The following is a 21,784-nucleotide window of genomic DNA, read 5'->3' on the forward strand; positions in this document are numbered from 1 at the left end:
TGCTGCCCGCGCCCATTGTTCCCCGCGGGGGCGGGGCGCCTGGAGCCGGGCCGCGCGCCGCGCCCCTGATCGCGGGAGGGAGGGAAGAAAGGGAGGGAGCGTGGGGTCCCCGCGCCCAAGCCGGGCCGGAGAGGAGGCGCAGCGCGGCGAACCCGGGGACCCGCGGCCGGACTAGGAGCCTCCCCTCGGCGCGCAGCCGGCGCGATCATGGGCTCTTGAGGCGGCCCCGGGTCGGCAGCGAAGGACGCGTCCCCACTGGCCGGCGCACCTGGAGCGGGTCCCCGGTGCCGCACCCGCACCACTGCCCCCGGCCCAGCCCCTGGCACCATGGACAAGCTCCCGCCGTCCATGCGCAAGCGGCTTTACAGCCTCCCGCAGCAGGTGGGGGCCAAGGCGTGGATCATGGACGAGGAAGAGGATGGCGAGGAGGAGGGGGCCGGGGGCCGCCAAGACCCGAGCCGCAGGAGCATCCGGCTGCGCCCACTGCCCTCGCCTTCACCCTCGGCGGCGGCCGCCGGCTGCGCGGAGTCCCGGGGTGCGGCCCTCGGGGCGGCAGACAGTGAGGGGCCGGGCCGCAGCGCCGGCAAGTCCAGCACCAACGGTGACTGCAGGCGCTTCCGCGGGAGCCTGGCCTCGCTGGGCAGCCGGGGCGGCGGCAGCGGTGGAGCAGGGAGCGGCAGCAGTCACGGGCACCTGCATGACTCCGCGGAGGAGCGGCGGCTCATCGCCGCCGAGGGCGACGCGTCCCCCGGCGAGGACAGGACGCCCCCGGGCCTGGCGGCCGAGCCCGAGCGCCCTGGCGCCGCGGCACAGCCCGCAGCCTCGCCGCCGCCCCAGCAGCAGCCGCAGCCGGCCTCCACCTCCTGCGAGCAGCCCTCGGCGGACACCGCTATCAAAGTGGAAGGAGGCGCGGCCGCCAGCGACCAGATCCTCCCCGAGGCCGAGGTGCGCCTGGGCCAGACCGGCTTCATGCAGCGCCAGTTCGGTGCCATGCTGCAACCTGGGGTCAACAAATTCTCCCTAAGGATGTTCGGCAGTCAGAAAGCGGTGGAGCGTGAGCAGGAGAGGGTTAAGTCAGCCGGGTTTTGGATTATCCACCCCTACAGCGACTTCAGGTAAGAGGCCAGGTGGGGATGCTGTGGATGCCTTGTACAGTTGTAGGCACGCTTTCTTCCCAGTCCTGCCTCCCAGCCTGAGTTAACTTTCCTTCCGTGTGCTGGAAGCTCGCAGAGAAGTGGGGCGCCTGGAGCGTCCCAGACACCCCCCGGAGCTCCTGCAGCACACTGGGAACTTACTCAGTCTTCAGGCTCCTGCCATCTCTCTTCCAGGGTCTGGGCCGCATTGGAGACACACTCAAAGGTGTTCTGAGCCTGGCCTAGCCCTGCCTGCAAGCGAGGGTAGAGCACTGCCTATCTAAGCCATGCACCTCCCCCTTGGAGGCTGCAGAGTCAAGGTGGCCATCCCCGAGGCAGCTCCAGGTCATTCAGCTTGCAGAGAAGGGTCATGGAGGGAGATAGCTATCTTAACAGCTGGGCCAGCTCCTTGGGTGCTGACTGCAGGTATTAATATGTTTGCTGGGCCTGCGAAGCTGCAGCCAGACTCCTGGAGATCTAAGGTCACTGACACCTCAGGCCCAGGATGAAAGCCCTCTATATAGCTTTACTCAGCCCCTCATGCTGAGTGGTGGACCAGGAGCAGGTACCCTGATACAGCTAGCTTTCACACTGGCAGGGCGGAATGACCTTGCTCGCAGTGGTCAGTGAAGACGGCTTAGTGTCCTGACTGACATGCAGCTGTCTATTGATCCTCAACTAGTCCAGTGTCTCATCCCCATGCCTGGACCAGTCAGGGAGAGGGATCTTGTTCTCTCTTGCATCTCCTGAATCTAATACCAAAGATCAGTGGATACCAGTGGGGGCTGTGGACTGAGCTGTATATAAGAGAGGTTGTAAGTTGCCTCTGGGTTTGCATCAGGAATATCTTTATCCCAGTCAAGGTTCTGAGTCTCCACTTTCTCATGTCCTCCTGAGGCTTTCCTAGCACACCAGTTTAGGATGAAGATTTAGCTGGGTTTCTCTCCCTCTCCCTCTCTGTGTCTTGCCCTGCTTGTCTCCCTCGCCTGCCTACCTGCTGGCCTCCCTGTATAAAGGAACATTTTGCCGACCAGAGCTTCTTTACAAACTCCAGGGAAGCTGGGTTTGTAATGAGAGCAGAGCTATTTTCCATCCAATGAGAGAGATTTCTTTGGCTGGGAATGACCAGTCAGACAGCACTTTGGTGGCTTAAAATAGGTGGTGAATAGAGAGGCACCCTCTTTTGGTTCCTTCTCCCTTTTTCTTTTGAGAAATTGCTTGTTCTTTCTAACCCTGTTCTCAGGCAGGAAGGCGGCAGTAGACTTGCTGGACAGAGCCGTAGCCTTCAAACTGTGTGAGCAAAGGTGGACCCTCCTCAGGATCCTTAGTGAACTCCTGTGACTAGGACTGGGACCTGATGCTCTCATGTTGAACCAGGGAGAGGTGGATTAGAAGCCTTGCCTCCTTTGCCCCTGCTGTCCCTGGGTATCCCAGGCTTCTCTTCCCTCCGTGGCGATGACAGTCAGGTCCAGTATCAATCACTTGAGGAGACTGGTGAGGCACTCGCATCCAGGACTCAACTTCTGCCCATCTTTGTGGTGGGAAAACTTCTATTCACAGTTCTTAGCTTCACGCCCATTGTCCACCCCAGGCATGTCTTGCATCCAATGACAAGCATCGATGGAGAGCCTTCTGGCTGCAAAGACTTGCCCTCCCTACCCATCTTCCCTTAGATGGTCAAGATCTGGCACTGAAGCACTCCCTCCCCATCGCCACACACACAGCCAAAGCTTTCCTAGTCTTAGCTGTGACATTCGTAACATGCTGGTGTGCAGTCTCCTAGCTGTAAAGCCTCCACTAATACAGGCTTTGGGGACCTCGTATCTGGGACGTTGGAGAGGGTGGACACAGGAAGACTGAGAGACAACAGAACAAGGGTCCAACTGGTGTTTGTTTGTTTGTTTGGTTTTTGTTTTGTTTTGTTTTGTTTTCTAGACAGGATTTCTTTGTGTAAGCCCTGGCTGTCCTGGAACTCACTCTGTACACCAGGCTAGCCTTGAACTCACAGAGATCCACCTGCCTCTGCCTCCCAAGTGCTGGGATTAAAGGCGTGCACCACCACCGCCCAGCTTAACTGGGTTTTGATGTGGGTTTTTTTTCTTTCCAACAAGCAGCAGAGACTGGTAGCTGAAAGTGCATATCTTCTATGCCCAGCCTTGTGGCTGTCTGATGCTGGGCCTGTAGGATGGAAAACAATCCAAGACAGGGTGCCTGAGTCTCTGGAGGGCAGTGGTCATGCTCCTTCTGCCTCTTAGGCCCAAACAGCTAGTCTTAGCTTCAGAAGTCAAAGAGACAAGGGGTTGGCTGAATCTGCTAAGCTTAGGAAACACATCACTCCATCCAAATCGCCACTCCCCCTGGAGAACCCGAGCCTTGAACCATGAAGTTTCAGGCACTGGTTTTGGGCCTTTGTCTGGAGACAGACATCATCACCCACCAGAGCTTCTACAAGCACTTCCCAGACCCACTGAGGATTTATTCATCATTTTGACTGGCAGGAAGCATTGATCCAGCAGAATTGGCTTAATAAAGAATCAGCAACAAACTATGATGGATTGAGTTTGCGGTTTGAAGTTCAGGGCTGGCTATGATAGGCTGCCTCTGACATCTGTCCCTGGAGAAAAGGGCTGGGTACATTTCCCTGGGAAGTCATGGGCTTGCTTTGAGACCCACCATAACCTGGGCCACGACTGAGAGAGAGTAGATATTCCTGACTATCTTCCTTCCTGTCTGTACCGTTCTCATCAGCCCAGCTATTCACATGGCTTCTCTCAGGCTTCAGAATTCCCTTCCTCTCCAACACCCCATTGGTCTTTTGAAGCTCATACTTACAGTTTGTTAATGGGGGAGGCCAGCCCTCAGGACATCCCCCCCCCCCCCCGGCTGTCAACCAAGGTTCCAGAATCAGCCCTTCCTCCCATGGGAGCTCTATCCTCAAGCCTGGGTTTGATGGTTGGAACCTAACACATTCGCACATTAGCTAGATAACCCTGATTTCCTAAGAAGATGAAAAGGGGGAAGAGAGAGCCCCCCCCCCCTGAAGGTGTAGCTGCTTTTGTCCCGAAGGCTGATTGGCTAAAATTTCAAATGCTGGGCTCAGGGAGTTGACCTGGGAGTGTGTATGTGGGAGATGTGTGTCTGAGACAGTGTCTTGGGGCTGTGTGGGTGGACATCGTGGCTATCAGGGAAGCTCTTATCTGGATATTAGCTCTGGGGCTACTGCCATGCCCCCAAACAATAGCGAGCAGGCAGAAGCTGGGTTCTCCGTGCCTCCTCGCCCTCTCCTGGCCTGGTCCTTTTAAATCCAGGAGGAAAGGAAGAGGCTGAAAGTATCTAAAAGCATCCTTTGATTGGGGCTGAAGCAGCTGGGCTTTGAAACTCTGGGTCCTGAGATGATGGTAGGTCCTAGGATTAACCTGCACCAGATCAATGCCATTGCTCACTACACCTCCCCTCCCCAACCTGTTTGCTATTAGTGCCCAAATGAGTTATCCACCTTCTGTGAACCTCAGTTTTCCTGCTCAGAAAATGGGACTGCTCTTGTTCATTTCTATGTTAGCCACAAACTGCAAGTGTGTCTAACACAGATGAGGTGAGGGTCTACAGTGAGCAGTCGAATACCTTCCCTGCCCTCTCTCTTTCCTCCCCTTCGTCCTGGGTAAGCCACATGGATCTCTGTCCTGCGCTCTGACCAGGGGTCCGAACCAGTCTGCCGTCAGAGACTTCACTGAGAGCCTGCTAGAAACTACCAAGTCAGTATCTAGAGAAATACACATATATCCAGGCACATGCAATGTGGCACACAATTTCCTGTGTCTGGGGTTTCCCTAAATTGAGAATCATGTGGGGGCTGGTGGCTGTGGGCTCTACCGCAGGCCATGGTAAGAGGGTCTAGGCCCTGGTGGGGGTGGGGCACTAGCCTTCCTTGGAGTCTAGTACGGTGTATGTGTGTGTGTGTGGACAGGGGGGGGGGATCCCTCTGGGATCTGGACTTGGGCCTCCCATTACCAGCAGAGAGAGCAGAAGCAGTCAGCAATCAGAGTTAGAAGCCTGAGACAGGAAAGGAGGTCTGTCTGGCGACCCATGACTCGACTCGCTCCCATGTACTTTCCCTTGCAGCTTTGGGAAGGACTGTTCGGGAAGGGGGCAGCCTGGTTCTGGGAGTTTGGAGGTCTGTTCTTAGGAGAGCCTTTCTTGGGCCAGCTGTTCCTGCTGGCAGTGCGGGAAGCTGGGTGAAAGGCACCGCAGGCCCAGGCAGCAGGGAGGGGAGGGCGCCGTGGTGCAGAGGGGAATTCCAAGGTGGTGCTGTCGGCTGGCACAGTGGGCAGCGGACTCTCCAGCTGTGCAGCATGCCCCACCTCACAAGGCTAGAGCTAGTGGAGCTTGGGATATACCGTCTTCGTAAGTACAGGGACCTGGAAACCCACTGGGCCAGAGGGCTAAGCCCCTTGGCTCTCTGGTTCTCCCTGTAGCTTGCTTCTAGCTCCTACATCTGGTAACTGCATCATGGGTCTGGGGGCTGCCTTCTCCTGTTTGGCCTTGTCTTTATTGCTTTGGTTCTATGAGCCAAGGATTTCATGCTAGTAGGTCGCAGACTTCACATCGGGAAACCCAACAGCGTTCTCCGGCCCGTTCATCTCCTCTCCAGGTTGTAAGGCTTCGGTATTCCCACGTCTTCCTTCCGCTTATCCAAATCATCCATCAATGCCTTCTGGGTACCTAGTGGCTTTGAGTGGAACTCCAGTTGTTTTAATGAAGCTCCTCATTGGAATGTTATCCATCTCACTCTGGGACCTTGTTAAAATGCAGCTTCTGGTGTGTAACGATATTCCCTGGGACCAGGTGTGGAGTCCTGAGCTTACAACCCATAGGCTTAGACCATGCTTGCGGAGCCCTGAGCCTGTTTCTTCTGCCTTTGGCAATGGAGCCCTTGGCCTCCAGCCCCAGCCCCAGCCTCAGCTCAGCAGGGCAGGATGCTGTAAAGTAGATGCGCCAGGCCTCAGAAACCAGCTTGCACCCTGGGACGTCAGGCTTGCAGCCTCATCTCCTGCTTCCTGCACTGTTGTTCAGGGTTTGGTTTGAGTTGGCTGGCTTTGCATGCTGGCTTCTAGGGAGGTTGAAGAGCAGGAGGAGACCAGGTGACCAGAGGACTCCTGTTACTCCAGGTCACCACTTTCTCAGCTCCTGTCCTGTCCTAAGGGTCAGAGGCCAAGGCCTGAGAGAGGGAGAGAAGAGACAGGGTACACAGGGATATCCTACTGCAATGTGATTCCTGAAGGGAATAGGTAGACATTGTCGGTGAGAGTCCAGAGGTGATGGGTAGCTGTGACAGTGGCCAGCTGGGTCGGGGCAGAGGCATCCTGAATAACAGCTGCCTTATACCTTGAGCACGGGATCTGTCCCAATCCTATGCTTCCCTTTCCTGACCCTGGCCACGGACAGCAGCCTCCTCTGTGGTATAGGCTTGCCTGTCAACTTTTCTCCCTCTCCTAGCCTCCATTCAGATCACAGGGAAGACAAGTGTTATAGGAGCCCGAGTGGCCCTTGTGTCTGCCGCAACACTGGATACCAAGGCGGAAATAATGTAGAGCAGAAGGTCCTGGCCCAGTCCCCTGGGTGCTTGTCATATAACTGAGGCAGCCATGGCTCCAGTCTGGCTTGAGAGCTCTTACAAAGCTGTACTGTCAGTTGCTAATTAATAGAAAGGCTACAGAGGCCAGCCAGGCAGTCCTGCTTGGGCCCAGGGGATGTGGAAGAATCCACGTTTCCCAGCCAGAGAGGGCCACTGGAGGGCAGGGGCATTGTCTTGGCTTTGGAAAGGATGTTCTCTGCCAGCCAGGCTTCCTTGCTGAGAAAGCATTGCCAGGGACCTGGAAATCTGTGGTCCCAAGAGCCAGGAAGCCACTCAGAAATACTGCCTACCATCCCCACCACCCAAAGCTGGGGCAGGAGACAGCAGTGAGAGGTGGTGAGTTCTCTGGCACTGAGGATGCTCAGGATAACATAACAGAGTGATTGGGTACTGCTGAACAGCATCCCGTGGACCAAATACAGCACTGAGATGAGCTGTTTGGCTAGCATATGCTTTGTGACAGATCGGAATCAATGCTTTAAGATAGCAAGGTAGGACATGGAAATGTAGGGGGCTGAGGACGTGACTCTGAGTAAAGCACTGGCTATGTAAGTACTGAGAACAGGAGTTTGGATCCCTAGCACCCACATTAGTAATATTAGAAAAAAAAAAGCCATGTGTAATGGTCTGTGCCTTTAATTCCAGTGTGGAGGAAGAGACAGGAGGATCTCTGGGGTTTGCTAGCCAGCCAACCTAACCAAATTAGTGAGCTCCGAGTTCAGTGAGAGACCCTATCCCCCCAAAGTAAGGTGGAAAACAATTGAGGGAACTGCCTGATGTTTGGCTTCCATACACCTACACACACACACACACACACGGAGGGTATGGTTGGGGACTTCTCTTGAAATACTAAGAACAGCGCTCTGGCCTCAACACCCCCTCCTCACAGCCAGGAGCCCCGGGGAAGTCACTGGCTCACCCTCTAGTTGGGCCTGGGTTGTCTGTCTTGGCCCCAGACTCCAGACCCTGGCTGTTCCTACAAGGTCTCTCTCATACCGAGTCTTGCCATCCGCCATCTAGCTACCCAAACCCTTATCACTTCCAAGTTCACAACCCTTCACTCACATCGGGAGACAAAAGTCAGGTGGTTTATAGACCAATAACCACCATCATGAAGCAGCTGCCATATGTCAGCCTGTGCGGGGAGCTGGCTACATTTTATCTCCTTTACTCTTCCAAGTGGCCCCAGATGGTTTAATCATGCTCATTTTATAGACAAGGCTGATGATGGGGGTCACATCATTGGGAAGAAGCAGGCCTGGCATCCGAGCCTCATCTGTGGGACCCTGAACTTGGTCCTCCCTCCCTCCCTCTTCTCCCCCCTCACCTCTTCTCCTCCGCTTTAAAATTTTAATTCTACCAGTGTTTCTAGGGAATATTTTCCTGAGCATGGAAACTTTATGGAGTGGCTCAGAAAAAGGGGGTCATCAGCAGGTACAGGAAATCCATTAGGTCTCAGGGCCCCAAAGAAAAGACCTGAGGAAATCCTCGTGTACATGGAGGCAGAGGGGCAGAGAAGCTCACAAAGGAAGTCCACGTCAAAGACAAAAACCAGAACCTACTGGATTATGTGATGTCTCACTACACAGGTCGCAGAACCCTGGTCTACCTCCAGCTTTCAGAACAGGGCTTCCGGCGAAGTCTTCCTGCATGGTCCTCACCCCAGCCTCACCCTTCCTGGAAATGTGCCCCTGCACTGTGGTGCCGCTCAGCGGTCAGCTGCACACCGGGATCTACTACTGACGATGCAGAGATTGGGAAGAGGAAAAAAAAATGTCTTAAGCTCATCTCAAGAGCAGAATCTTCCTTATCTGACAGTTCAGAGCGTGGGAACTTAGCCATATTCTAGCCCCACTGTCACTTTTGGAGTCCAGATGCCCACCCACCTGATCCTCTCCCGGCAGGGCTTGACTGCTGGGTAGACCGCTGGGACTTTGGTAGCTCATGGGAGTGCCATCTCCGTCCCTGTTCCAGGAGGAAGGCTCAGGTTCCTGGAGGAGAGGCACAAATAGCCAGGGTGGTGTCTATGCTTGGTCCACCAGAGAGACAAATAGTGCTGTGCTCTGTTTATTGAATCCTCTAGAAAAATGAGGGTGTGGAGTAGGTGTGTAGATTAGGACTCAGCAGAGGTCTATGTCTGGAGCCTGATCTCAATCCATGATCAGGGTCAGAATTCAGTCTCTGATGAAGGTCAGGGTTCAGTCTTAGAATGTGGTCTGGACTCAGAGTGTAACCAGTAGGCTTAGTCTGTGATGGAGATCAGGGCTCAGCTTATGACCAGGATAAAAAAAAAAGTCAGTCATAACTAGGATCCGGGGCTCATAAAGGCGTGGCTCCGGCTGGGGAGCAAAAGCCTCTGAACCAATTTCAGTGCCCTCCTGGAGGCCCCAGAGCGTGGGGCAGGATCGAGAACACTCACCACCCTGTGCTCTCCTTGCCTTCCTGAAGCTCCCATGCCACTTAGTGTCTGAGCCAGCTGCTTTCAGTCCTCTCTGGTAGGCAAAGCCCAGATGATAAATAAGCCACAGTGCCACCACTGCCGGAACTGCCAAGTCTCACACATGACCCCTCCCAACCCTACTCTGCACCCTCATTGTTGGGGCTGGTGTCCGGTGTTTCCAGGCAGGCAGCAAGGCCTGAGGTGCCTGCAGAGTAATGCCGCGAGACGGACATGCAGGAAGTACGGGTTCCATAGTGGGACTCCCCGTGCCCAGGGTACCTAGAACTCTAGAGAGAGCATGCAGCAGGTTTTCCAGGTCTGATCCTGGCAGCTGCGGGGGCCCGATAATTGTACTGGTGATTTTGCGTCTGTCTAAGCATTTACCCATGTGGGTGGATGTGTTATGTCTGCGTGAACGAGGCTTTCAGAAATTAATACATAACGGGGCTGGCTAACGTGTTGTTTTTCTGGGCTTGAGGAGGAGCGAGATAAGGGGATCATGCCCTGCAGGAGTCTGCATGTTCCAGGACTGTTTCCACATGTTGTGGGAAAGAGGAGTCACCACTCACCTGACAGGGAAGGATGCTGGCTCCTTGTAAGGTTTCTGGGTCTGGTTTGGGGGAAACAGAAAAATGATAGGCCAGTGTGGCTAGCTGGCCAGTGAAGGAAGCCGGTCTGAACTGGATCTGAAGGACAGAGACTAGTTCTGCATGCTTTCTAGGAAGAAGGTGGTTGGGAGCTTGAGCCACCTGCTTGGGTGGGTGTTGTTTGTCGCAGAGGGCAGGTTACCAGACCCTGGCTCTTTGAGTCTGCACTCTGTAAGCGCTGCTCTCTCAACTCCCAGGCCTCCGGCCCTGTTGCCTGTCTGCTTCTGCTGCCACTGTTGTGTATGCAGCACACTGAGCCTGCAGCAGCCTTGGGGGATACTCCCTTCTCCTTCCCCACAAGGCCCAGAAGGCAGACACTGCTGTCATAATGTCACCGAGTGTGTGGCCTGGAGCCCAGAAGTAATTACCCTGCAGTCCCCTTGAAGGCTGGAGCAGCCCCTGTCAATGATTAACACAAGGCCCTGGCCACCGAATGCCCAGCCAGCCATAGGTTTCTCCTTTCTGCAGTCCCTCACAAGGTATGACAAACCTGTCTCTTCCCATGGGGCACAGCAAAGACCTGCAGGCACCCGGGTATCATTGAATATGGAATTGTGGTCTAGCTGAGACGTTTTGGCAGGTGAGCTGAGGTTAGCTCACCTGGCGCCCTTGCCTTCCCACCCTGTGTTTGGCCTGAATGTGAGCCCTCCCCGCACCAGGGATTTGTCCTCCCATCTTTACCCTGCCTTGCCGTGGAACCCCAGCAAGTTCCTTTCCCCTCTCAGCATCCAGGGTCAGGACTCGGGCTAAGCCTGAGAAGAGAGCAGAGCTAATTGCACAAATAGGTATTGAGCCTGCAATCCTGACCCCATTAGTGCAAATTGAGCCAGCAGGGCCCTGCTGACCAGTGGAGCTGATGAGAAAGAGCCTCGACTCTACTGAGCCAAGCCAGGCCAGACCCTGCAATTTTGTAGCCTCTGGTCCTGGAGTAGTTGGGCCACCTCTGGCATCTTTTTGGCTGAGGACTTGCTAGCCTTTAGATGCAGGGGACAGGGTAGGAGCTCTCCATTAGCTCCGAGCCCGTGGAGTTTTAAGACGTTCTTTGCTATGTTCCTTAGGCAGCCTACATAGCCAGGGACCACCTCGGAGCAAGGGCTTTAATGAAAATGAGCCGAAATGTCACCTTCCCACCTAAGGTCCCGACTATGTTCTGAGAGCTCCGAGGGGCAAGTCCTGTGGAGAGTTGTCCACTCCTGGATGCTCAGAGCTGGCCTTTCAAGAGCTCTCAGTGCGGGGACTCGTGAACAAAGCAGGTCGTACCAGGTAGCTGTGGCTGGAGGAACTCACGGGCCAATAGGACCGTCAGCTGTGAAGTGACCGCCATTCCGGACTCAAAAGCTCTTGGAAGGCAACTTCTAAGACAGGGCCAGGAAAGAGTAGGAGATTCAAAGGCCAGTCTAGCCGTGTGGGTTTAGCTAAAGCCTTACTTCTCGGGCCTGCTTTCTCCACCTGAACATGAGAAGGACCAGGGTCTCCTTATACCACGGTCCCAAAGCCTGGGTGGAGGCCCCTGCATCCTTCCCAGGGTTTTTATGTATTCACACTGACAGGCCTCCCCAGAATGAGGTTAAGCAGGTTCGGTTCTAGGAAACCCTCTGTCTTCGTTCATTTTCTATTGCTGTGATAAAACACCGTAGCCTTTTGACACGAGGAGGAGGGTTTATTTGGCTTACACGTCCGGATCACAGTCCATCATGAAGGGAAGTCAGGGCAGGAACCTGGAGGCAGGAGCTAATGCAGAGGCCATGGAGGGGCGCTGCTTACTGCATTTTCTCCTCATGGCTTGCTCAGCCTGATTATTATTATTTTTTTAATGTAACTCAGAACCACCTGTCCCGGGGTAGTGCCACTCACAGTGGGCTGGGCCCTCCCATATCCATCATTAATCAAGAAGATGACCCACAGACTTGCCTACAGGCCATCTGATGGAGGCATGTTCTCAACTGGAGTTCTGTCTTTCCAGATGGCCCTGGCTTGTGTAAAGCTGACAGAAACATAGCCAGCACACACCCCTACTGCCTCATGCTACTTAATACTCTGGGAGCCCCTGTGGTGGGCTTCCCGAAAGGCCCTCTGGGCTTCAAGTATCTGCCATGATAGCGTCAGCTTGCCGGTCTTGCGTTAGCCCCCTAGATCCCTAGTCAAATTCTGACTTCTCTGCCCCAGGCCCAGCCCTGTCCCTCTTCTCCAGTGGACAGTTCCCCACATTTTCCCACACAGGTTGTTATAAATCAGAATCATGAAAATCAGGCTGGGAGGGCCTCCGAGGGTCTTAGCCTTCCCTTAGCCTCCTTGCTAAGACAGTTTTCCTGGGGAGAACTAGAGACCCATCTGGCCCCTGGCCCTTAGAGCCCGTGCACTTCAGTGAGACCCTTATTGCTCAACTGACCCATCTCAGCAAGATCAGGTGTACAGCAAAATTTCGCTTCCTCATTGGGCCCTTCCTACCATAGTCACTGTGGTCCAAGCCCATCGGAGGTTGGTATAGCCTGAGCCCATTTTCTCCTTCACCCTGATAGGCCTTTTGGTAAAGGCAGGTGAGTCCGGCTACCTAATTTCCCTTGGGGGTGGAGTGGTTTCCATGTGCTTTTCTACAATACTCTATTTTTGTCCCACTCTCCCGAACAGTAGAGCAGATGGGGAGGGGGACTTGAGCCGCCTTTGATTTTTTTCTGAGTGGATCTAAGTTTGTTAACCGTTGGCCTTTTCCCCTCATTTTCTTCAGACCATCTTCTCTCACTGGGTGTTGGAGCAGTAGCCTGAGGGAGTTCAGCATTCTGACAGCTTGGAGTATCGTAGAGCAAGCATATGTCCTTGCTGTGTGTGTGTGTGTGTGTGTGTGTGTGTGTGTGTGTGTGTGTGTGTGTGTGTGTATGTGTGTATGTGTGTGTATGTGTGTGTGTATGTGAGTGCACACACATACACATCTATATGTATGTATATATATATTTCTAGTTTGTGTCTGTGTACAGACAAAGCATTCAGAGAACTCAACCCCTGAGGAAGGCAAGGGTTATCACCTCAAAGTGTCCCCAGCAGCCAGGCTAGGAGGAGGCATGTCACCGAGAGGTGCAGTAACTGCATTTCCAGGGAAATCTACATTCCTCATGGCTCCTGAAGCTCCCAGAAGCACCTGGGCGTTCGGGCCCATCTTTCAGGGTGTCCCTATCTTTCCTCCACCCAGGCGTCAGGCTGAGGCCTCTGAGCCACACTTCTTTCCTTTTATTCTCGAGGCTTAGCCCTCTGTCCAGCCTCTCTGGCCTCCATGGTGCCTTCAGTGTGCCTGGCCCTGTCCTCTGTGTACTTGGGGGAATCTGAGGAGCCCTGTGAGAGAAAGGGGATATTTAAACAGAGACAAAGAAAAAGGAGACCCCTGGGCTCCTGTCTCCGTCCTGTCTTCTTCCATATTGCATGGGTCCCAAGCAAAATACTGATCCCTGGACACACTACCCCCCACCCACCCCCAGCTTCTCTTTGAGGCTATAGTAGCCAGCAGGCCACACTGTCCTGTTTTCCCTTTGAGCCTCAGCTGAATTCCCTTCTGGCAGCCCACGGCCTCTGGGATGCAGAGCCAAACAAACCCCATCTTCTCTCCCAGCTTAGGCAACATTTGCCATTAAGTTGGCCTCCAGGTCATCAACTCGCCTGTGGGGTCTGCCCATCTCTCAGACTGAGTACCGGTTGAAGTAAAACCTGGAGGCTTCACAGGGTCCCCACAGCTCTCAGGTTAGGCCCTGCATTTTATTGGCACAGAATGATGGCGGTGGAGATAATGGCCAGCGCGTGCTGGTTATACACACTCTATAGTGTGTTAGAAATAGTATCTCAGGAGCCGAGGATGCAGCTTAATTGAAGGAGTGCTTGTACTCAAAACCCTGGGTTCGATCCCTGTCACTACATAGATCTGACATGGTGGCACACACCTGTAATCCCAGTACTCTGCAGATGTGGAGGCCGGAGGATGAGAAGTTCAAAGTCATTCCAACCTAGACTACAAGAGACCCCAGGAAATAAGAGTATCTTAGCTAATTTCACCAAGCTCACTGACGTAGGGGCTAATGGTCTTATTTCAAGCCTGAGAAAATAGGTTCGGACAGTTTACACGACTTGCCAAAGGCCACACAGCTTGTCAGTACAACAGCAGAGTACCAAGCTGCAGCCTGGCTGCTCAGAGTGTGTCCCCTGGCCCAGCAGCCTCAGCACCACCTGGAGTTTGCGAGCAATACAGATGTCAGGCCCTGGCCTTCACTGCTGAAGGCCAGACCTTGAGCAGACCCCCAGGAGTCTATCCCACAGCTGAAGGATCATCGTGCGGAAGGGTGGTTCGATCATAGCCCCCAGTGTGCCTTGTTCTCGTTGAGTGGCCGACACCAGCCTTCACTCTGTCATGAGGCGCTGCGCCCTTAGCCTAGACTAGCAAGGGTCCTTAGCAGAGAGACGGACTAAAGGGTCATGCAGGGACCCTCCACGAGAACAAAACAGCGGCTACTCAAGTGAATGACAATGGAGGAAACAGTAGAAAAGCATGCTCACAGCCCAAGCCCAGCTGGCAACCCTTGGTTTTGGATCTGTGTCTGCTGCAGCCTAGGCAGCTGGGAGCAGCTACCTGGGAGCCCTGTGATTCTGAGTCAGAGATATTGAGGTGGGTTAAAAATAGAGCCCTGGTGGCCAGGCGGGGGTGGGAGGAAAAGAGCAGTTTCTCCACTGTTGTGGGGAGACCCTGGGACCTGAGGGGGGCTGGGCAGGAAGGGGGTGGTAGAGGGAGTCTGCTCCCTTCTAGAAGGCTGAGCTGAGAGGGTGATGGGAGATGAATAGGTCAGCTATGACTGGGGTGAGGCTGACATGTAAGCCCGGGGCAGAAGTCAGCAGGGTCTACTCACCAGCAGGCAGCCAACAGATGACTGGAATGTGGTGCAAAGGGAGGGCAGCTCTGTCTAGGAGCACACTGACAGGAACCCAGACAGAGAGGGTAAGGGTGGCGGGGGGCTCTGCCACAGTGGCCTGTGGCCTGCAGGCTGGACTTGTGGCTTTGGCTGTAGTCTTCAGAGAGCTTAAAATAAGTAGCTTGGTTGGTAGAGTGCTTGCCTAGCACGTGTGAGGCCTTGGGTTCAATCCCCAATACAACATAAAGCCGGGCATGGCAGCATATACCTGAATCCCATCACTCAGGAGGTGGAAGCAGGATACTGAAGGTCATCTTCTGCTGTATGTCCAGATTGGTTTCATGGGATACATCCAATGAGAAAGGATGCCTGGAGAGGGGGAGCAAGAGAGGGGTCCTTCTTCAAGGCTCCTAGAAAGGGAACAGATTGGCCTCCAGAGGCCACTGGAAGACTCACAGGCTCCCTTGTGCTTAGAGAGGAAGAGGATGGGCAAAGGAGTATGGTGGCAGAAAGGGAAGGGACATTCTGGTGGCTTATCGTGTCTCTATAGAGTTGAAGGTGGTGGTGTCTGCTAGGAGGGGCATGAGGTGACTTCAGAGTTTCTGGAAGAGGGGCCATGGTTGTGGGGGCATCTGCTGCAGTCTCCTGAAAGGACCTGGCAGGGCCCAGGGCCCAGCTGAGAGTGGGGACGGGAGGTGCTCAGGAGCCTGGATGTTTAGTCGAGTGGCTTGGGGCACTTCTTCCTGAACCCCATGCAGACATGGAACCCATGCCTTCCCAGGCCAGGGTTGTGTGTTTGTGAAGACTGTTCCAGAAGGTCAGCATGAGAAGTCAGGATGAGCTTAGAGAAGTGGGGGGGCTGGACAGTTCTGTCTGGGACAGGCAGCTCGTTGGGGGAGAATCTGAAGAGTCAGCAGACGGTAGCTCCTGGGACCCTGAGGCTAAGCAGGCACAGCTGTAGAAAGCAGGGGGATGGGAGGGTGGGGAGGCCGCTCACTGAAAATGCAGAGCTGGGGCAACTGGAGGTGCCCCCTGGTCTGGGGTGTGTGGCTGCAGCGGACACTGAGGGGGGCCGTTATCACTGGGGCTTCCAGCTCCCAGGAGCCTGGGTTTGTCTGAATCCACAGCACAGAGAGAGGAAGTCATTCAGGGTGGCGGCAGGACAGGACGCAGTGGAAGGTTGCAAGCCAGGTGCTTGCTGGGATTGCCACGAGCCCCACGGGTGGCAGATGAATGCTGGGGAGTGGCCAAGAGACGACAGGATGCCCAAAGGATCTGGTGGACAAATCTACAGAGGCAGGTAGTGACAGCAGGAGGCGGGGGAGGGTGCTGACTCACCCTGACCTTGAGGGGCTCTGGGGAGAATGATGGTCTAGGTTCATGAAGACGAGAATGTGGATGGATCAGCAAATGAAGAAGCTGAGGAGGAAGGAATCCTGGAAGAGGGTACAGTAGAGAGCTGGGGGGTGGGTGGGCAGAGTTCGGGAGTAATAAAATACCACTAGCCTAACTTCTATTTCTATGGAGTGGTTAAGGGCAGGACTCTGGAGTCAAGCTGTCTGCAACTTACTGGGCCTCAGTCTCCTTGTCTGTAAAAAGGGCATGACTAGTGTCTGCCTCTTAGTGTCTTTATGAGGGCAAAAGACAACCGACATACGGATTAGTGCCCGGCAGGTAGCAGGTGCCCAACAGCCACTGACTGCCGTCACCACAGGCAGTTCCCTTGCCAAGCAGAAAACCCGGCAGACAGTGCATGACTGAAGGAGATTGTCCCAGCTCTCCTCACTCCCGAGACTTGAGGACTCCAGGGTTCTGGGGTTTGTTGAAGGGCTATCAAGGAGAGTAGGTGGGGAAGTTGAGGGTGTGGGGGAGGGTGTCTTCCAGCACTCCAGAAGCCGAAGACCAAGGCAGAGAACACAGACCGGCTTTGTGAGGATGGGGACATTGAGCCTTGGACAAGGGAAAGGACTTCAAAGGCTGATGGTTTCTGAGGAGCAAGGCTGTGGATGAGAAGGAGCCTGGGAGAGGAGGACCAGGGGTCCCGTTGGCCACTGTGAAGGAGCTGAGGGGAAGAAGAGGGAAGGGGTGGCTGGGCTGCCAGGTTAAGGAGCTTGGGTCTTCTCTTGTAGTACAGGTTCCCCATAGGGTTCAGGTCTGTGGTGGCTTGCTCATGACTTGGAAAGATCATGCAGGGGGCATGTGTATTAGAGACAAACAGAATGGAGCGTGGAGGCCAGGTAAGAGGCAGGGGCCAGGGTGCAGAGATTCAAATCTGGGACACTTTGAGACAGCAAGCATCATAGGAGAAGCCAGAGAAGATCAGGTAACTTCTGAGGGGCTTGCGAGGACAGGTGGGGTAAGGGAGGTCTGTAGAGAGCTGCTAGAAGATTGTGAGCCCTGGGTACAGTGACAGAAATGCGGGCTGTAGCTCTCTCAGCTTGGAGGAGGATGCTGAGTTCAGCTGTGTACTCACTGGGTGTAGAGACAGCTGGCCCTCCAGGTGGGCCCGTTCTGCAGGCAGGTGGGAAGGCAGGTCCTGGTGCTGGGAGGAGGAGGGTGGGGGCCTGGAGCAGGCACCATCTGCACACAGGAGCGCCAAGAGACAGGGTGCTCCTTAACGGTGTAGAGGCCCAGGACTACAGTCAGAATCCAGGGGCCCAGGGCTGAGACGAAGACCTGCCCTTCAGAAGCCCACTGCCTGCTGAGAGCTGAAGCCAGGCCTCAAGCTAGCCAAGACCTTAGGTTAGAGGTTCAAGAGGCCCAGAGGAGGTAGCTGTTCAGATGAACATGGGATGATGGGAAACATGTGAATGGCAAGATGGTGGCATTCTTTCTTCTGGCTGACAGGATTCCTAGGGGATAATTTGTGCCCAACAATGTATGCCAGTGGGTATTGCTGAAGGTGGGTGTAGATATGAGAGCAAAATGGGGCACAGAGAAGTGTTTGCAAAAATGCATACATGCTCACCGGCAAGCTTGATCTCGAGGAAACGAAGAGGCCAGAGGAAGCCATCCTCTTCAGCCCACATGGAAGGAGAGGGCCCTTTGTCTAGTCCCAGCATCTCTGAGTTCAAAGTCAGGAGGTGCCATTTTCTCTGCCCTCATCTCCATAGAGGGTATCACCTCCCCTCAGACCACCCCATAAAGTAATCCAGACGCCATGGCAAAGGGCTGCTTGCCTATCTGCTGTTATTCAGACCTTCTTACACATGGGTCCTGGCCCCTCAGTGTCAGCTTCTGGACTTCCACTCCCAGCCATCTGCCTGATCCAAAGAGGAGGCAAAGCCCGAGGCCGGGGAGACGGCCTGACCCCTGGACTGACCAGAGCCTGGCTGTTGCTCTCTGACCAGGACCCATTGGCATTGGAGGGGCGAGACAGCTGAGCACCACAGACTCCGGCCTCTGATTCTGGCATGTGCCAATTCCAGAGTGTCTTGGTCTGGCTGCCTATTGCTTTCCTATCACAGCCTGGTGCCTGCTACTGTGGTTGGTTGTCTTAGATTGTGATGTTATTTCTGAGTGGTTCTAGGGACAGTGGGGTGCTGTGAGAACATTGGACACCTATCTTGTGGCTTCAGAAATGCGACTATTGCCTTGGACTTTAGTTTTCCCTTCTGAACGATAGCTACAACTGCTCCTGGCTGACTGTCAGCTGTGACCACGTGGCTTTTAACCCTGGAGAGATCTGCTGTTCTCTCAGCCAGGCCAGACCTTAGGAAGCCCTGATGTCTGGAAGCTCAGTCTTCTCAGATTTTCCCAACAACCCTTTCTTCTTCTGTGTCTGGGGCAGGGGATCCACCTACCTTGGTAGGACCCTCTCCACTCTGATGCAGTACCAGGAAGGTTCATCTGTCCCCTGCACCCCACAGAGCTGCCTAAGCCCCAGCCCAGACCTCTCTGAATCTTACCTCTGCTCCTCATTAGCCGTATGACCCTGGGCAAATGCTTCTGTTTGAGCCTCAGTGTTATCATCTGTAAAACACAAACAGTGGTAGCTGTAGTACTAGTGGGAGGGTTAAATGGTCCAGTTCATGGAAAGCACAAAGTTAAGTACTCAATCATTGTGCAGCATTTGGGGGCTCTTTACGAATAAAGGCTTTTCTGTCTCCAAGGAGCCACCCAACAAAAAGTCCTAGTCATAGGAAGGATTCACTTGAGATACTTCTGGCCACCCGGACTGGGGGTGTAGAGAGGGTGGTGTGCATGGAAGAGGCCAACAGGGAGATTGTTGCCAAGCTCCCCCTGGCTGGGACCTGCAAACCGGGGCTGGCAGGCGTGACGGACACTGTCCATGGTGCTGAACACAATTTTGGGCTCAGTTCAGAGATTTGTGCAACCATCTGGCAAAGACTGTAGAGACACTGTCTACAAGGCCAAGGGCAGTTCCCAGAGCCTGAATCTTCTCACCTTCTCCAGCAGCACTTTCCTGGTTTCTCCCATCACGGTCACAAAGACCCACCTCTCCAGATGCCCAGCTGCAAGGGATGGCGTCTTAGACTCCGAGGCTACTCCTCCAAGGGGATTGTGAGTTCCCTGGGGTCAGGGCATCTGGATGCTGAGATGCTGTCATCTGATTAGCCAGGTGCTGCGATCCCTGGCTCCTGTCACTGGCCCTCTCACTTATTCCAGGTCACCCTCTGGCCCTACTCCCAGTAGAAGTTCTGCTCCAGCTCGTCCCTGGAGGGTGCACCCTCCCCACCTCTCATGTCTTTCCTGCCAGTCAATTGACTGAAGCCATTTATTTACCCACTTAATAACAGAGGGCACGGGTCAGAGCATTTTACCGGTCCCCGTTTATCTTGTTCCTATGACAAGTTTTGCTGGTGAAGTGTGTGAGTTGATGAGAAGATGAGCAGATGAGAAAAACAGAGCAGCAACAGATGCAAGGTTGGCTGGCCCTAGAACTCTACCCCTTGCAACAGGCCGGTTTGCCCCCCACATAGCTTCTGGGATGCTCCGGGACAGGAGAAGGAAGTGCCCGTATTCTGACCCCAGCCCAGATCAGCCAGAAATATCTGAAGCACCTGGAAACTCAAGATTGAAACAATTAGTCAGAATGTAAGGAAATGGGTGGTTTTGCCTCATGTAATTTGGTTTTATGAAGACCACTAAATGCAAACATTCTCCCGTTAATTACCGTCTTGAATTTGGTCTGTAATTGAGGGAACTGGAGCTGGGGAGGGATGGGGTGTAGAGATCCGCTGGAGTGGCAGCCTGCTGGTGTCAGCACTCCCAGCCGCTTTGCACCCAATCTGTTAATTTTAGAAGCTCCTCTAGCCTGGGTATATTATTAGATTTATGTACGAAGGGCCACATGGCCCTAAGTGGCTCCTCTATGCCACAGTATTTTTGTTTGTTTGTTTTCCCCAGAAGATTAAATGAAAAGAAATGCCTCTCTTTCTCTCTCTCTCTCTCTCTCTCTCTCTCTCTCTCTCTCTCTCTCTCTCTCTCTCTCTCTCCAGGGGGTGTGGATGCTTGCATGCTCTCTCTCTCTCTCTCTCTCTCTCTCTCTCTCTCTCTCTCTGTGTGTGTGTGTGTGTGTGTGTGTGTGTGTGTGTGTGTGTGTGTGTGTGAATGGGGATACCTGGATGTGGCTTCTAATGAGTATATGCAGCTGTCTTGGACTGACGACTGGGCAGCGTGTATCCAGATCACCCCACAGAAGCTGAAGTTGGACCCACACCTCACTGGTGGATGTGCTGTGTGTATGAAGTGTATGCTGTGTGTAGGAAGTGTGCAAAAGTGTATGAAGGCTGGGTAACAGTCCCATAGCAATGTGAAAACTGGGCAGAGAGATGGTAAGGCATTTTCTGGCTAAGGAGGATGCCAGGGAGCCAATGTGAGAGAAGTTAGGTCACAATTACAAGGCTCCACGGCGAGGAAACGGGGGCCTAGCATGAGGAGCCTTGGACCTGCTTGATGTCACATAGGCTAGCAGGGACAGAATCAAGCTGGAGCTAAAGCTTCTGCCTCCCAGGTGCCTGCTGGGTGAGTGGACATCCCCTGGTCTCTGGTCACGCTCTGTGGAATGGCTGTGTGACAGCCTATCTCAGCCACAGCTAAACCTCAGGGAACCTCAGCCTGGCCTGAGCCTGGGGAAGATGATACCAGTTTCTTTTGTCACTAAAGTAGTCTCCTATTTGTCCCCAGAGGTCATTGTTTGGCTCGTGTTTCAACTTGACTCTGGCTGGGGTAGGCGGGATGGAGAAGATGTGACACCTGGGGAGCTCACTGGATGACAGGGGAGGGGATCCGGGGTCACTAAAGAGCCTCTGTCTGTGACAGGCCCTGTGTTTGCAACCTCCACACCTGGTCCCGATGCTCGCACGCCTGCATCCCCGAGTGCCTCTGAGCCCCCTAGGTTCTCCACCATGTCCTTTCCCACAGTGCTTCCTGTCTACTCTGTAACTCGTCCTCTCTCTCCTGGTGACTGACCCCGTTGTCTCTCTGGGCAGATTTTACTGGGACCTGACGATGCTGCTGCTGATGGTGGGAAATCTGATCATCATTCCCGTGGGCATCACCTTCTTCAAGGATGAGAACACCACACCCTGGATCGTCTTCAACGTGGTGTCAGATACATTCTTCCTCATTGACTTGGTCCTCAACTTCCGCACAGGCATCGTGGTGGAGGACAACACAGAAATCATCCTTGACCCACAGCGCATTAAGATGAAGTACTTGAAAAGCTGGTTTGTGGTGGATTTCATCTCCTCCATCCCTGTGGACTACATCTTCCTTATTGTGGAGACTCGCATCGACTCGGAGGTCTACAAGACTGCCCGGGCGCTGCGCATCGTCCGCTTCACCAAGATCCTCAGCCTCCTGCGCCTCTTGCGGCTTTCCCGCCTCATTCGATATATTCATCAGTGGGAAGAGGTGAGTAGTTGGACCTCTCTGCAGGAGGGCGAGGTCCCTGCCAAGAAAGCAGAGCCAGTGGGTCCTCTCAGAGAATTGGAGATGGGTTGTGTGGCTATAGATGGCATCCCTGTCCCAAGAGGACAAACCTTAGCATGACTTCTTAGCCCATGTTAGTGTCTATACCAAGC

At 54.1% G+C, this 21,784-nt stretch overlaps 1 protein-coding gene across 1 annotated transcript in view; it reads left to right on the forward strand.

Moving 5' to 3' along the window:
• The first annotated feature begins 215 nt into the window (after nt 1–215).
• Nucleotides 216–21,784, forward strand: part of Hcn4 (hyperpolarization activated cyclic nucleotide gated potassium channel 4) — a 41,605-nt gene continuing 20,036 nt past the window's right edge. The window contains exons 1-2 of the mRNA XM_006971490.4: nt 216–1,115; nt 21,191–21,614. Coding sequence (XP_006971552.1) covers nt 328–1,115; nt 21,191–21,614 — 1,212 coding nt within the window. The 5' untranslated portion in view covers nt 216–327. The remainder of the gene's footprint in view (nt 1,116–21,190; nt 21,615–21,784) is intronic.

Source organism: Peromyscus maniculatus, chromosome 7 (genome assembly GCF_049852395.1).
Source record: "Peromyscus maniculatus bairdii isolate BWxNUB_F1_BW_parent chromosome 7, HU_Pman_BW_mat_3.1, whole genome shotgun sequence".
In the NCBI taxonomy this organism is placed as follows: Eukaryota; Metazoa; Chordata; class Mammalia; order Rodentia; family Cricetidae; genus Peromyscus; species Peromyscus maniculatus.